This window comes from Schistocerca nitens, chromosome 2, assembly GCF_023898315.1.
Source record: "Schistocerca nitens isolate TAMUIC-IGC-003100 chromosome 2, iqSchNite1.1, whole genome shotgun sequence".
NCBI lineage: Eukaryota > Metazoa > Arthropoda > Insecta > Orthoptera > Acrididae > Schistocerca > Schistocerca nitens.
This window is the reverse complement of record NC_064615.1, coordinates 1,005,782,425-1,005,799,083: the sequence shown is the minus strand read 5'-3', so window position 1 is coordinate 1,005,799,083 and position 16,659 is coordinate 1,005,782,425. Positions and strand designations below refer to the sequence as shown.

The window sequence follows — 16,659 nt, the reverse complement described above, 5'->3', positions numbered from 1 at the left end:
CACAGATAATGGACAGTATCTGACTGGGGACTTGTAACGTGGTTCGATGAGTCACAATGTTGCTGCTTTTCAAATGATGCAACGCATCAAGTGCACCATCGGTTCGTTGCAGTAATTAACGCACTGCATGTGGAGGATATTTTGGGCTGTTTTTCGTGCTATGGCTTGCGACAGCTCATTCAGGTTATTCTGAGCATGAACCAGGATGTTCATTTCTGCACTCGCAATGAAAAAGTATCATCCCCTTTTCTCTTAAATTCATTAAGAGTATAATGTGGACACTTCCAGCTTTCAACATGAAAACAAATGTGTACACACGGCTGCTCACATACATTCCTGTTTTGACGAACACTGGTGCACCCCATTGCACCTCAACTGGATCGACAAATCACCTTATCTTAATCCCATACCAAATAATTTTTTCATAGTGCCAGGCCACAGTCATAATATCTTTCTTTAAAGTCAGTACCGCCATTAGACTGTTGTTTATTTGCAGTGTTACACTTACACAATCATGATTTCGGCTTCAAAGTGCCAATATCAAGTGTTTTAAGTGGCTGTATAACACTTAAAACACTTGATAATGGCACTTTGAAGCCGAAATCATGATCGTGTAAGTGTAAATGTAAACTGCAAATAAACAACAGTCTAATGGCGCTACTGACCTTAAAGACCTATATTAAATGTCTGGGACTATCTGCAAAAAATGGTTCAAATGGCTGTGAGCACTGTGTGAGTTAACATCTGAGGTCATCAGTCCCCTAGAACTTAGGACTACTTAAACCTAACCTACCTAAGGACATCACACACATCCATGCCCGAGGCAGGATTCGAACCTGCGACCGTAGCAGTTGCACGGTTCCAGACTGAAGTGCCTAGAACCGCTTGGCCACACCAACCGGCGACTATCTGCAACAGACGGTGAAATTTAGCAATCAATATCCCTGTAATTGCTACATATGGCCAATCTAATCACCAGTGAGTGGCTTAGGGTGGGATATGGCATACCTGGAAATTTGTGGAAACTCTTCTTCACCAAACAATGTCTTTATCGAGGATAGAGGCCTGTATGATATCTCCTGTGGGAGGCCAATTTTTTGTGTAGTGTACCTAGTTTGTTTCATTTTCCTTGAACATTGATAGCTTGCCTTAAAATCTGTTTTCATGACTGTGCTTCTGAATTTTGTGCATCCATTTATCTTTGACTCCAAATACAAATATTGATCATTCACCACCTCATACACCAGTATCTTCTAGAGTATGGCAAGTGGTCGTGTTCCCTCTAGCGTTATGCCACCGCAGCGTGTTCAGGCATATGAGCTACATCATTTGGCCATTGTTGTCTGTTATCTTTGTTTTCAGGCAATGATTGGTTGTTCCGTCACCCCATAAACTATTTGCTTATTCTTCAACACTTGTCATTTATATTTCACACAAAGCCAAGGATTCCTTTTAAAATTCTACTCTCAAAATTAATACTTTCTCATTGTCTCCAGTTGTGGCACTGCAGACCTACATTAGATTAGATATGCAGCTCACCCTGTAGAACCACAGTGATGAGATTCTCGAATATGTGGAACTTGCCAGAAAAATAAAAGTACGTATCTACATTCTGCTACTATATTCACACTCTGCAAACTACCATTAAACATATGGTTGCTGGAAGGTACTCACCATTGCTTCACATACTATGGTTTCTAGCTCTTTCATTCACACATGGTGTACAGAAAGGAGGTTAGTTTCGATGTGTCTGTGTGCACTGTAATTTGTGTAACCTTATCTCTGTAGTGCCTATGGGAGAAATATGTTATACACTATCTAATCAAAATTATTTGGTCTTCTGTTGGTGGACATTAATATGGGGTGTGTCGACCGTTCACCTTTACGACGACTGTGCAAATGGCATACTGTGTAACAATCCAGTCATGAACATAAATTGAAAATCCTGTCCTTTTTCATTCAGTACACTAGTTTTAGTCCTATAAGATCTAGCATGGCATCCTATATTCTTTTTTCCCCTCACACTTCAGAGAAAAATTAAGGTAAAGTTGGTAATTTAAGATGGACGTATGGTTTACCACATCAGGCAGACCATATTTTTCTTGCAGTTTAAATTATCCCATGAATGACTTTTTGTCAGTTGTCAGTAATATTTACATGTTTCATTAAGTATTGATGAAATTAAAAAACATTTTTCTCTGTGGGTACATATATTACAAATTCATCTGTTACTTTTTTGGTTGTTGACCTAAGCCTTCTTTGTTTATTTTGATTAACAGGTACACAAAAACTGTGGTGGCTTCAAGTGTGACTGCACAGAAGTATAACCCTGAACTGACATGGACTCCATACAACCCCGATGCACGAATTGCCGAGCTCAGTGACAAACTGAGGCATATAAAGCAGGTATTGTTTTTTTTCCATCAAGTTGAACAGTCCACTTACTTTCCATGTAGATATACATATGATTTAAAAAGCTGCTGTATTGTTTTGATAAAACATATTACCTTTTTGATCAAAATGTACAAACACTGTAAAATCATTTAGCCTCATGCGTTTTCATGTGCTTTAACCTCCGTAATTAAAAGTTGTCAAACTTCTCATTTTAGTCCCGTTTTATTTGTACTTTGAATTCAACCTGTGATAGAAAAATATTTCCATATCATATTCAATCTGGCACAATTTTCAGAGGTATCCTAGTTCTAACATGAAAACTGATTCATCTGCAAATGTTTCAGATACCTCTGTTCTCTGTATATTTGCCTGTGCTGACTTTTATGGATTTGGCTAAACTGTTGGTGAGAAAACTCCCTTCTACACATAAAATACAAATCTCCATTAATTTCATCTGTACAATAATTTGCGTGTTAGTATACTAGCACAAGATTGCATTGACAACTGCTGTGCCAATACAGCCATTGTAGAGTTTTTTTGTTCAGTAAGGACTTCCTAGTTAATTTATTCCTGCAACTGCCCTCGCTTTTAATTTAACATAATAGCATGATTTACTAAGTTTAATATAAATGAAGAGTTGCACATGCAACAACACGCTGAAAGAAGGAAGAGAAGTAAAAAGTTCACTTACAGATACAAATTGGTTGCAAAATGAGTCATTTACCTCAATATTCATGTACTTTTATTCCACTGTAGAGTTCTTTAGCTTTGTCAAGTTTCTGATAAGACACCTTGTACCTTCAACGCAAATTTAAGATTCAGCACTTTTTTGCCAGGTCACTCTGAGGATATTTTTGCCTCATATTGTATACTGACCCCATCTCAAACTCCTCTTGCAAGCTGTCATCACATGGATCAGCAATTAATTCACATTTTCACATGTAGATATCACCAGTGGATGAACCAATTTGAATTTATTTTATGTATATTAAATAAGTATTAACTCACAAAACATAATTTTGGGCATCTAAGTAATCTGAACGTAACTAGCACATATTAATGCAAAACATTGCTGCAATGCTGGAATTTTAATGTCAGTTGTCTCTCTTGGTAATGAAATATTAATTAAATAATAATATTAACATAGGCTATAGAAGTTTCACAATAGTAATAATGATTTATGTTATGCTAATCAATTAACAACAAACAATTTATTTCATTATCATCCTCACACCAAATCATTCATATTATCTTAAATATGTATCTTGCACATACAGCAGAAAATTTCACATATTGCTCCTTCTTTTGTAATATTTATGGAATATTCCTCCGATACGCGGAGGAATTTTCATTACTGATAAACTGAAGATTCAGTTCAAGGTTAATGTGGACAAGGCAGTTCAGGTTATCTACATACAGAAAAAAAGGCTTTCTTTCTTTCTTTCACTGGTGCCATGTCCTGCGCTGACGCAGGCTCGGCATTGTTAGGAACAGATTTGGCAAGGTTAGTGGAAACGGGTGGCCGAATGCACTTCCTGTCGCCATCCCGTACCCCCCCCCCCCCCGGGATGGAATTAGTGTACCCTGCTGTCTGTGTTGAGTGTAATTAATGGAATAGTGCGAGCGTGTTCAGTTGTCTGCGAGTCATGTAACTGAGGCAGAACGTGGGGACCGGCCCAGTATTCACCTAGCGGGATGTGGAAAACCACCTAAAAACGACATCCAGGCTGGCCGGCACACCGACCGATGATGGTAATCTGCCGGATGGATTTGATCCGGGGCTGGTGCACCTTCCCGAGTCCAGGAAGTAGCGCATTAGTGCTCTCGGCTAATTCAGTTGTTTCCCATCCTTTCCTCCACTTAATGCAATGCTAATGTTCTTTCATCCTCTATATGTGTCCCAGTTATCATCTTGCTTTTCCTAAGATGTCTACATGAGTTTTCCATGATAATATAGTATCCATAGCTGTATGTATAGCTCAAGATAAATGGTTTTGTTTCTGGAGCTAGTTCTTGTTCCAAAAATTTTACTTTTACTTTACTTCTGGTGTTTGTTTTTTATTTCTTGTAAAGTTTATGTTCCTGAAGATGACAAATTGACAGTTTTGTGCATTAAGTTTTATGAGCCACAGGCTGAACCAGCTTTCTAGTTTGCTGATGTAATGTGTGTTTCTTTGTAGTAGGTCTTCTATTATGTTTTTGTTCCACCACTATACAATGTCATCAACAAATAATGCTAAGCCTTCTTTCAAGTAAGCTGGGTAATGGACAGGGATTGGACAAACATATGGAAACACCAGAATCACCCATTGGCATTCAAAACAGCTTCCAGTCATCTCAGAATGGATAAATATAGGTCCTGTGTGGTTTTCAAGAGAATCTTATACCATTCTTCCTGCAATATAGTAGCATGTTCAGATAATGGTGATGGAGATGGATAGTGATTATGTACCCTTCTTTCCAAAGTAGGTGACAATGGCTCAATCACTTTGAGGTCTGACAGCTGTGCTCGCCAGGGAAATGCAAAAAATCATCATTGTGGTCATAAAACCTGTTCTGGACAGTGTGAGCTGTGTGAACAGGGGTCTTTTCTTTGTGGAACACAGCATCATTGTTGCAAAACAAACATGGCCTGTAGCATGGAGTGGACCTAATCAGAAAAAGTGATCACATAATCCTTGGCAGTAATGTGACCTTGCAGAGTAACGATGGGGCCCACGCATTGCTATGATATGGTTGCCTAAATTATCATTGAACCCCCTCCATGAACAGAAGTTGGAAATAATGTAAAACAAAATGCATTCGAGCAAATGACTATCTTCCATTGCTACAGAGCAAAGATTTTATGGTTTCAGCTCCACATTTTCCTGTTCAGCCATTTTAATCAGTGGTGAACTCACCTGCCATTCTGGAACTCTCCCATCTAATTGTTTTGATGCTGATAGGGTTTACGAGTGCTACATTCAGCTCTGCAGTGACTGTTGTCCTCTTGTTTTTGTCACAATCATTGTCAATGGCCATAAGCACAATCACTCAACACACATTTCTACCCATGTTGTAAGTCAGTGAATAATCTTTTTCCACTTTCCCCATATGCAATATAAATCTTTGATACAGTACCTCTTGAAACATTAAACACGTTAGCTACCATGTTTATTGAAGCACCCACCATACAAGCACCAACAATTTGCCAACATCTGAATTCTCGTAGCTCAGACATAATGCACTCACAACTACACAGAACACTGTTCTGACCATGATTGACACTTGTGACATATTGAAGACATTTCACAGGTGCCATTTGTGGTCAAATACAATAGCACAACCTGAAGGTTTGTCTCACATATGCATTTATGTTGAAATATGCATCTTATACTATTTTATGTACCCCTAAACCAGAACGTAAATATAGTTACATGCTGATTTAGGTGTGTACAAAATTATATAAAATGTGCAACCAGTTGCACACAATTTCTTTAAAAAAACACATTTGCCAGGTGTCAATAGTTCTAAGACTATCTTTATCAGAATGGTAAAAGTTACATGAAATCACAAAACAACTTTTCAATTTCAGCAACACTGCTATCGTCAAATAACATGTTTGTGTTCCATTGGATGACACCATCAAATGATAGATAGGCTTAGAACTATCGATACCTGGCAAATGTGTTTTTTTAAAAAAGTTGTGTGCAACAGCTTGTCTGACTGTTATATTTTATGTAATTGCATACACAGTTGCTGAGTGCACAGCCACAAAATGTTTAAAATATCAAAATGTACTAAATGTTTCTGTGTTAACCCCCACACATAATTCCAATGAATATTTTTTGTCTAAATGAAGAGTTAGCCCATAATTTGATTCTGTTAGATATCAGGTAATGGTGATATGCAAAATACCCTGCTGGCCATCTACACCTACAACCACATAAATACTCCGCAAGCCACTGTATAGTGTGTGGTGGAGGGTAGCCTGTACCACTACTAGTTATTTCCTTTCCCGTTTCACTCACAAATAGATCAAGGGAAAAATGGCTGTCTACATGCCTCCACATGAGCCCTAATTTCTCATATCTTATCTTTGTGGTCATTATGCACAGTGTATGTTTGTGGCAGTAGAACTGTTTGGCACTAAGCTTCAAATGCCAGTTCTCCAAATTTCCTCAATAGTGTTTCTTGAAAAGAACATTGCCTTCCTTCCAGGGATTCCCATTGAGTTCCTGAATTATCTCCATAACATTTACATGTTGTTTGAACCTACCGGTAACAAATCTAGCAGCCCGACTCTGAACTGCATTGATCTCTTTCTTCAATCTGACCTGGTATGGAGCCCAAACACTCAAGCAGTACTCAAGAATAGGTTGCACCATCTTCCTATGTGTGGTCTCCTTTACAGATGAACCAAACTTCCCCAGAATTCTCCTGATAAACTGAAGTTGACCATTCACGTTGCTTACCACAGTTCGCACATACTCATGTCATTTCATATCACTTTGCAATGCTATGCCCAGATATTTAAACTATTTGATTGTGTCAAGCAAGACATGTAATACTGTATCTGAACATTACAGGTTTGTTTTTCCTACTCATCCACATTAGCTTACATTTTTCCATGTTTAACACTAGCTGCCATTCATCTCACCAACTACAAATTTTGTCTGTGTCATTTTGTGTCTTCCTACACTCACTCAACTCTGACACCTCCACCACTGCATCATCAGCAAACAACAGCAGATTGCTGCCTGCCCTGTCTGCCAAATCATTTATGTATATAGAGAACAATAGCAATCCTAACACACTTTACTGTGGCACTCCTGATGATACCATTGTCTCTGATCAACACTCTCCATCAAGGACAACATGATGGGTTCTGTTACTTCAGAAGTCTTCAAGCCACTTACATACCTGTGAACTTATTCCAAATGCTCGTACCTTCGTTGCCAGCCTGCAATGGGGCACCATGTCAAATCCTTTCCAGAAATCTAGAAATATGGAAGCTGCCTGTTGCCCTTCATCCTGTTTGCAGCATATCATGTGAGTAAATGGCAAGCTGAGTTTCACATGGCTGATGCTTTCTAAAACCATGGTGAATCATGGACATAAGCTTCTCAATCTCAAGAAAGTTTATTATATTTGAACTGAGAATGTTCAATGACTCTCCAGCAAACCAAAGCTAGGGATATTGGAGTGTAATTTTGCAGGTCCATTCTTTTACCCTTCTTACATGCTGGAGTCACCTGTGCTTTTTTCCTGTCACTTGGGACTCTGCATTGGGTGAGAGAATTTTGACACTTACTGGTAGATGTTCCTCCTCCTTACATCAGGCATAATATGATCTTATCATAAACAAACAACATTCAAATGTGATTTCTGAGTGAGAAACCTGCTGTGTAATCTTTTCTTAGATACAAAAGAAAGGTTACATTACTCCTGCGTATTTGGTGAAGCTGCGTGTAGTATTCTCATGCCAATTTGACATTTCTTGCATCCAACCTTCACAGTGCCATAATTTTAATGGCCAGCCATCTCTGTTAATTTTCTTGTTTCGGTTTACTCAAAAGTGGCAAGAAATCTTGTGGCAAAATACCTGAACATTCAGCATGTTTGAAGACTTCACTTATTTTTGGAGAATTTTCTGCCTCATCTTTCATTTCTTACTGGTTCACTACATTATTTGATTACCTTACTATCAGAACTAGACAAACAGTGAATAATTCCTTATCCTATTAACTACATCACATTACACTGAGGTGACAAAAGCCATGAAATACCTCATAATATAATGTCAGACCTCCTTTTGCGTGCGTAGTGACATGGACTGAACAATTCATTGGAGGTTCCCAGCAGAAACATTGATCCATGCTGCCTCTATAGCCGTCCATAATTGCGAAAGTGCTGCCAGTGCGGGAGTTGATGCATGAACTGATCTCTCACCTACATCCTGTAAATGTTCAATGGGTTTCATGTTGGCTAACTGGATGGCTAAATCATTCACTCAAATTGTCAAGAATGTTCTTCAAACTAATTGTGAACAATTGTGGCCCGGTGACATGGCGCATTGTCATTCATAAAAATTCCGTCATTGTTTGGGAATGTGATGTCCAGGAATGGCTGCAAATGGTCTTCACGTAGCTGAACATAACCATTTCCAAGCAATGATCCACGTAAACACAGCCCACATCATTATGGAGCCATCACCAATTGGCTCAGTGCCTTGTTGACAACCTGGGTCCATGGTTTTGTGGGATCTGTGCCACACTCAAATCCTACCATCAGCTAATATCAAGTGAAATCAAGACTCATTTAACCAGACCATGGTGTCCAGTCATTTAGGGTCCAGATGATGTGGTCACGAGCCCAGGTGAAGAGCTGCAGGTGATGTCACGATGTTAACAACAGCAATCTGCTGCCATAGCCTATTAATACCAAATATTGCTGCTGTGTCCGAATGGATACATTCATCATATGTTCCACATTGATTTCTGCAGTTACTTCACAAAGTGTTACTTGTCTGTTAGCACTGACAACTCTACGCAAATGCCACTGCTCTCTGTCATTAAGTTAAGTCCATTGGCCACTGTGTTGCTCATGGTGAGAGATAATACCTGAAATGTGGTATTCCTGCCACTTTTGACACTGTGGACCTCTGAATTCCCTAATGATTGCCAAACTGAATGACCCATATGTCTAGCTCCAACTACCATTGCATTCAAAGTCTGTTAATTCCCATTTTATGGCCATAATCATGTTTGAAACCTTTTCACATGAATGACCTTAGTACAAGTGATAACTCCACCAATGCACTGTCCTTTTATACATCGTGTATGTGACACTGCTATCATCTGTATATGTGCATTTTCTATCCCATGACTTTGTCATCTTACTGTACATAAATCTTTGTTGTGATTAGAACTAAGACTGAGTAATTGAACTAGGCTGAGAACTGAAGATAAAAATAATTCAGGTAACAATAGGAGTCATGTTTTGTCTTTCCACCATACATCAGATTGATTACTCAACTTGGATACCAATATCTGCATGCATGAAACAATTCATACTGGATGGCTGCTTCCATTGAGCTTACTTTTTGTTTATTTACAGGTTGTGGTAAGCCAATTGACAGAAACACCTCCAGCACTCTCCTTCACTCACTACGAAGAGGGAAGTGGAAGTGGACAGGAGCCAGGTGGAGGCTGGGATGCTGAACAAGATGGAGGATGGCGAGATGATGGCTCAGGTTCTGGAGACATACCAATTGGTGAGACCTGTTTCCTTTCCTTCTAATGAAATTAGCATAATTCATAACTCATACCAAAAAAGCTTAATTTTTTAAAGTTCAAAAGAAGTTATTTGATCACACAAAACATATAATTTTTTGGTCATTTGTGATTGTGTATGTAACACAAAAAGTTTCATTACTGCAGCCCTTATTATTGTGGTGCATGGAAGTTCCTCAACTGTTGGAGCACTCACGAGCAACCACAAAGGTTTTTTTAATATTGAAAGAATTGCTTTTTGTAGATAGTAGCTATTTTTCATGGCATTACAGTGATCAATAACTTTGAAAAAAGTGTATGCATTGACAATAGGTAGTGATGGAAATGGTACAAAATGAATGGCAGTGACACCACCTTTTAAAATAAATAAAAATAAATGTTAAATTAATGATTACACAAAGAACACTGGAGGTGGCTACTGCCTTATTTGCACATTGATAGTAGAGATGTACTGAACTGTAACTAATGTTTACAGTTACTGCAGTGTGATCCAATATCATGCAATACTTTTCTATTGTAATGGATTCAGCACTGTAGTGTTTCCTGGAGACATAGCGTGATGTGTCACACCCAGATGAGAAGCATAAACCACTGATGTCATACATTTCCAACCTTATCACTCCATTCAAAGGCTGGCTACTCTGACAAACATACATCATCATGCTCGAGCTTCATTCTGCTATTAATTTCAATAAGTTTCACACCTTCACATTGCAGACACTGAACTGAAACACTATTCAGTCCCGCTCCTGTGCACCTTGTGAAAACCCAATACACTGTTACTTACCACTTTAAAGACAGCTATCAACATTTATTTTCTTTTTTAGTTATTGTAACATCAACAATTAATTTCCAGTGTCAGATTAGTTACTGTAAGTTCAAATGAGATTCAGAAATAGTTACCCCCATGAATAACAAGGGTAATCAAGGTCAAATTTCCATTATGTTCATATTGAAGCAAGAATTAATGACATTAATGACATTGATGATATAATCTCAACATGTTCTTTGTCGGAGATTTTATTAATGAGTTAAAATACACCCTCGGGCATACTGCAAGAGTTAACATTAAAGACACAGAGACAAAAAAATGCCATTAGTTGAGAGCCACTGATTGGATACAAAATGTTGTAGCCCCCACTTTATGACCAAGAAACACACTATTCTGAAACAACAGATTAAATTGTCCATTAGTCCACAAGACCAAACATTACTTGACTGAAATTAATGTAAGTACAAGTGTAAATACTTCATTGTGCACACCGTAACTACCAGTATGATAGTATGAATCATATTTTTTATTTTATGTATAGTTTCTGTAAAATAAGGAAATATAGTGTATCACAAATTGTTTGAAAGCAGGAACTGAATACTACAAAAAATTCACATATTAATTAACTTGCACATTTGTTACACCAGCAAAGGAGCTCAAATATCTTCGCTGCAGCCTCCATCTTACTGGGTTTAATTTTCTTGAGGCATAAGTGTAACAGTCTTAAACTGATGTACACATTTCTTCTAGCTTTCATTAAAGTTGAATGATTGCCAAATAGTTTTACAATCATACCCTCACTAAAATCATACTGCACTGATCTGCCATGAACTGGTTCTGATTTTGTGGACAGAGCCATCAACCTATAAATATAGTTATAAAAATCAAGATCAGTGCACTTAATGTTTATATTACAATTATAATTACATTACAGTTACTCAAATTAATTACAGTACAATTGGAATGGACTGCGACATAATGGTATATAATAAGGTGTGGAAACAGATTTTTTATGCGGAAACATTAAAAGTGCATGATATTGGTTTCAGATTTACAAAATATTTTCCTTTACATTCCATATTTATCAAATAGTAAGTAAATACATAATTAGTTCTTCACCTATGATGCTAAAATTTGTGTTATACACTGGCTATATTCATACTGCATTCTTAGTTTTGTAGGGATATGATACTGTTTACATTCGAACAAACAAACTTTTACATGATTGAAAATAATGATAATATTGTCTGTTTTTAAGAAGAACATTGTGATCAGTAGTTAACATAAAAGATTGAAGAAAGTAATGGGTCTGAGTATTTTTCAGTGTCACAAAATATGGATTGAGTAATATACGTAACACATTGCCTACTTCGGTATGTAGTTCTAGGTCTGTTGCATTACAACATATATTGCAATAATAATATTAATCATAGTTTGAAATAAGTCTTATGGTGGTAGAAGCCACAAGTACATCAAATAGAAGCATTCTACTGGAATTTTATGTCACCTCATGAAGTGCAAATAACAGGCTCATTAATCTAGTCATACAGTAAATTGGAAGGCATTGCAATCACTATCTAAATGTATGTCTAACCCCATCGAGGTAAACAGCAGCAGTGGGTGTAGTTCACATCATACAGGCAGAATCAGATAATAGCAGCTGGTGAAGGAGAATCTGAGAGTGAGCCAACCACTTGGTGGTCTTATAATGGGCTGCCATAGAATTTCACATGACCAGTCTGCCAGAGACATCATAACTTAGACTTGTATATCTGGTGGGGTTACCAAGCAAACATGATAAACCCTGACTAAGAGCTTGAAAGAGCATGTCAGAAAGTTAAAAAGCACACTTAATGCACTGCATAATTGAGCTAAGTACACAAAAGGCAGGTGGAAATAATCTTGCACAAATCTCAATTGCAAGACTGCAGATATTTTGAAACTTTTAATTTTGAGCAGTTCTTTGTAATGAATGTTTTGTTCAGATTATTCTGCTTCGGAGATGAATAAAAAATTGAAATCCTTATTTCTGTTGTTGATTAAAGAGTGTTACCTTGGATATGTTTGTTAAATAAATAAGTCTGAATTGTATTTCATTTTATATTTTCATAAATTCAGTAATCTGTTGGCTACATTTAAATAAAACAATTGAAAAAGTTTACATAAACAAATGGAAAGGATAGATTGCTACTCAATAGTATTTGCTTCTGCATAACAATTTGTCGTATCGTCTCGATAATGTTGTTATTAGTCAATCCTGAATTTTCTATTGTTTGATTTTACATAAACAAGTGTTACTTTTTGTCTTAGTAGGTGGAGGAGCAGGAGGGGTGGATACTAGTTCAACAGATCATGCAGTACATGTCTCACCAGGTGAAGGAAGAGATGAAAAGAAAGCTGATTCGGGAGCTGATACTGTATTCTCCTGCAGTCTTCTGCTCATTGTCTTTGGTGCAACAGCAGCAACATCATATATATATGATGGTTAGATGTGTCTGTATACCGATACTCCAGCTGTCAAGAAGCCTGGGTTCCCATCAGTTCACACATCACCAACTCACATCCAATTGTGACATCTTATGAAAACACTGGTCAACTATTAAAACACTGACCATGTTACATTGTGTGAAATTAGTGTATGTACTGAATCATTGTGACTGAGAAAAAAAATGCAGCCTGCACAGTGCAAGCTTATGATATTAAAGAGATTTATATATATATTCATTATTTCTTCATATATTAACAAATTAATATCAACCAGTCTTTAAAATTATATTGTGGTTGCAATTGTTTGTTAATATATGAACATGATAAACATAGTTACACTATGAATGATGGCCAATATGGTTTCAAAAGATGTTTATTTTTGGTTTACAAATTATGTCTGTGCCCCTGCATCTAAACTTTTGTACTTAAATAGTACACCGTATTTGTGCACAACATAAAATGCTATTAGTTTTGTTTTTCACAAAATCATCTTTCTAACTATGAAAACGTAATATCAGTTAAGGAGTTCTGAATCAGTACACCATCATCATTGTTAACATAAATTCCATTGTGGTCCATCAGATTGCGAAGCTGAAACCGGACTGCTTCATTAGCACCTTAGTTTGGTGATGACTAGGCATTTTTATACACTCATTCAGTGGATAAATGCATTCAAACACTGCAGAAATCATTTTCACAGATCAACAACAGCACTAGCCCATCATTGTTTAAGGGAATGCTTCACAGCAACGGAATAAATAGTCAGCACATAAGTGACAGCTCTCAAAATGCACAAGAGGCTGATGTTATCATGTAATACAGTGTTGAAAAGAAAATAATGTTTAACATTCATTGAAGGATTACAAAAATAGTATCATTCTGTTAGAGAAATATAAAAAATCATCACTAAATGCATTGACTCTGGAAGTGTCATTTTGGCACATGTTTTTGTATACCAATATGTAACTGCATCAGAACAAAAAGATGAAAAGAATTTTCAGTATTTTCAAGTGCTTTAATTACTCCATGTTTCATTCATAGATTTTGGCCCTACATTTTGTCTTCAGAACTCTGCTTTCAATTTCCACCTTTCAGTGCATAGCTGACATTTCCATTTAGACACATAAATCTTCATGGTTGATATAATATGAGACTAACATATCTAGGAAGAATGTTATTGTGTGTGGATGAGTGTTAGTGTGATAAATACTTGTGTATTCTAAAATTCACAGTTATTTGGTTATCCAGTGAAGTTTCACAGTAAGTTTAAAACAGAAATGCATCACACAAATTGAAAGGCCCAATTAAACTTGCTCATAATTTAGGGTACAAAATCCACAACAGTTGCACAGGGACAATCTTTACTTGATTCTTTCACCCAGAACTGACTGACATATCTTCACCCTAATTATGTGAGCAGCAGAAGCTGTTTAAATTGTTTACATACTTACATAAGTTTACAGCATTGTGACATAAATCAAGGAGACAAAGTGACCCAAAAATTAAAAAACATGACCATATTATGAATTACAGAGCTATTGATTTCTGAGTGTTTTTGTTTCCCTCCTGGGTAAATCAGTGAACTTCTTTTTCTCTGTGTTGGTTATATAAATGTAGATGTTTAAGAGATAAAGTACTGACCCCTCTTATACATTTTGAAAATGGTACTTGTACTCATGAGACCAATATTATTTTACACAAATGTGCAGATTCGGTGAAAGAAAACAGATTCGGTGAAAGAAAACAACCAAAAATTTGATGGAAAAATCTCGTGTTATTGTCTTACATGCATTTCCTTACAAAATTATTGAGTGACACGGAACAGAATGGACAGTGAATCTCATTAAGTTGGGCGTTAAAATTTTAGTAGGATGGTATAATGAAATTTCTCTTCTGTATAGAACATATCATATATGTTCATATCATTTACATATTTTGCTCTCTTAAGCTTCAACAAGTAGTTCTTAATTATTGTCCCAGCAATCAGAAATGAAAATGGAAAGACTATCTCAGGGACTGGTATGTTTTATACATATCTGTTCAGCATTATAATTTTCAGCAGACAGTAATGCAACTTAGGCATCTAAAAGGGAAAAAAAAGTTTCTGTGAGAATGCAAAATAAGAAGAAAACAAGTGTGACTCTGTCTCTGCTTCTGCTGTACTTCAGCTACTTGGTCTTCACCTGTTACAGTGCAATAACTCCTAGATACAAAAGTCTAAGTGAAAACTTAACATAAACATGGAAAAATTGAAGAGGATGATATTCAGGTCCTCTTGCAAAAGAAATTTTAGGTATCCCACATCAGCAAAAGCAGTCACTTAGTTGCTGTTGTCACACTTATAACATTGTGTATTTGTATTTGAGAATTTTAATGTACTCATTATTTTTAATGTGCCTTTCTTTCTTCTCTTTAATAATGCAGTAAAAAGTGAGAGGTCTCCTTTTTAAACTTTTGATGCACATACTGTTACTATTGAAGTTATTGATTTCTTTTATTCAACTATAATGGTTATTCTTTTCAAGCTGTGATAAAAATGAAACATAGCAGGGTGACCCAAGTTTAAGCAGCATATTTGTTCCATAATAATTCAGTTTATGTGGCGTAATATCTAGTGCTTCCAATAACTGTCTTTAAAATGGGTTTGAAAATCTGTTGAAGACTTGCAGAAAATTTCCCTACGTGGAACTGTTATTCAAAAGCTTCAGACTAAAACATCATCATTGGCAGTATTTTGATTCCATCATACTGAATTTACAAAGGCCATTTAGGATAGTTTGGTAGAAGAAAATACTGAATAGAGATACCAACCCGCAAATAGTGTTAATAAGTTCTTTGATGTTTAAATATAACTGTATCAAAAAATTATTTGTATACAGCATTTTCTACCCTGTCTGACTAGCTGGGGGCTTTTTTTAAAATTGTTAGTGTGGCTTCTATCACTGATGTGCATAGACAATGACTATGGGTACATCTAGCTTGTTAGCCTTTATAAATGTCACTTTCATAATTAACTTCTAGTTTACATATAGTGATTTGCCTTTGTCAAATAAATAAAATGCTTATGGAAATGAATTAACTAACATACAAAGACAGGACAGACAAACAAGAAGCATTCACTGGCTGAGACTAACAGTTTATTTACCAGTATGACATAGAAATGCATATTTGTGGTTACTAAAGAAACTACATATGGTCTTGAAAACAAGTTTAAATATTGAAACTTAAATTTTTCTCCACCTAAATTGCCTAATTTATCCTGTCTAAATTGATGCTGCTAAAACTCTATTCTCAACAGTAGATTTTAATTGCTGCCTTTTCCTTAGCAGTTGCTGAAAATAGCTTTTTTTTTCCAGTAAATTCACGAACATATAAATCAGTACTTCCTGAACAATGGATTTCAAATAATATTAAAAACAATTAGGCCTGTTAATAAATGCATAACAGTAAATGTTTAGTTGTAGAGGAAGCTATGTTGTATGAGTCTATAATATGTAGGGAGGGGAGGGGGGGGGGGGGGGGGCAGGGGACTCCAATCTCAAGCACGTAGCAAAATTAAACTATCAGCATCTTACTTCCAAGACAATAACACACATTACTCTTCACTAGTGGTGGAAATTGAGACTAAAATACTGGTGTGTAACCAACTGAAATTTGCACTGAAAAGGAATCCGATAACTGCTTTCTACTTTAACTATATTGTTATTATATTCACTGTATTTTTCAAGTCCT

General features: G+C 36.5%; 1 protein-coding gene across 1 annotated transcript in view; it reads left to right on the top strand.

Annotated features, from left to right (window-relative positions):
- The window catches only part of LOC126235500 (glypican-5-like), a 1,111,824-nt gene extending 1,095,419 nt beyond the window's left edge, over positions 1–16,405 (top strand). The window contains exons 6-8 of the mRNA XM_049944219.1: positions 2,280–2,406; positions 9,493–9,649; positions 12,754–16,405. Coding sequence (XP_049800176.1) covers positions 2,280–2,406; positions 9,493–9,649; positions 12,754–12,929 — 460 coding nt within the window. The 3' untranslated portion in view covers positions 12,930–16,405. The remainder of the gene's footprint in view (positions 1–2,279; positions 2,407–9,492; positions 9,650–12,753) is intronic.
- The last annotated feature ends 254 nt before the right edge of the window (positions 16,406–16,659 follow it).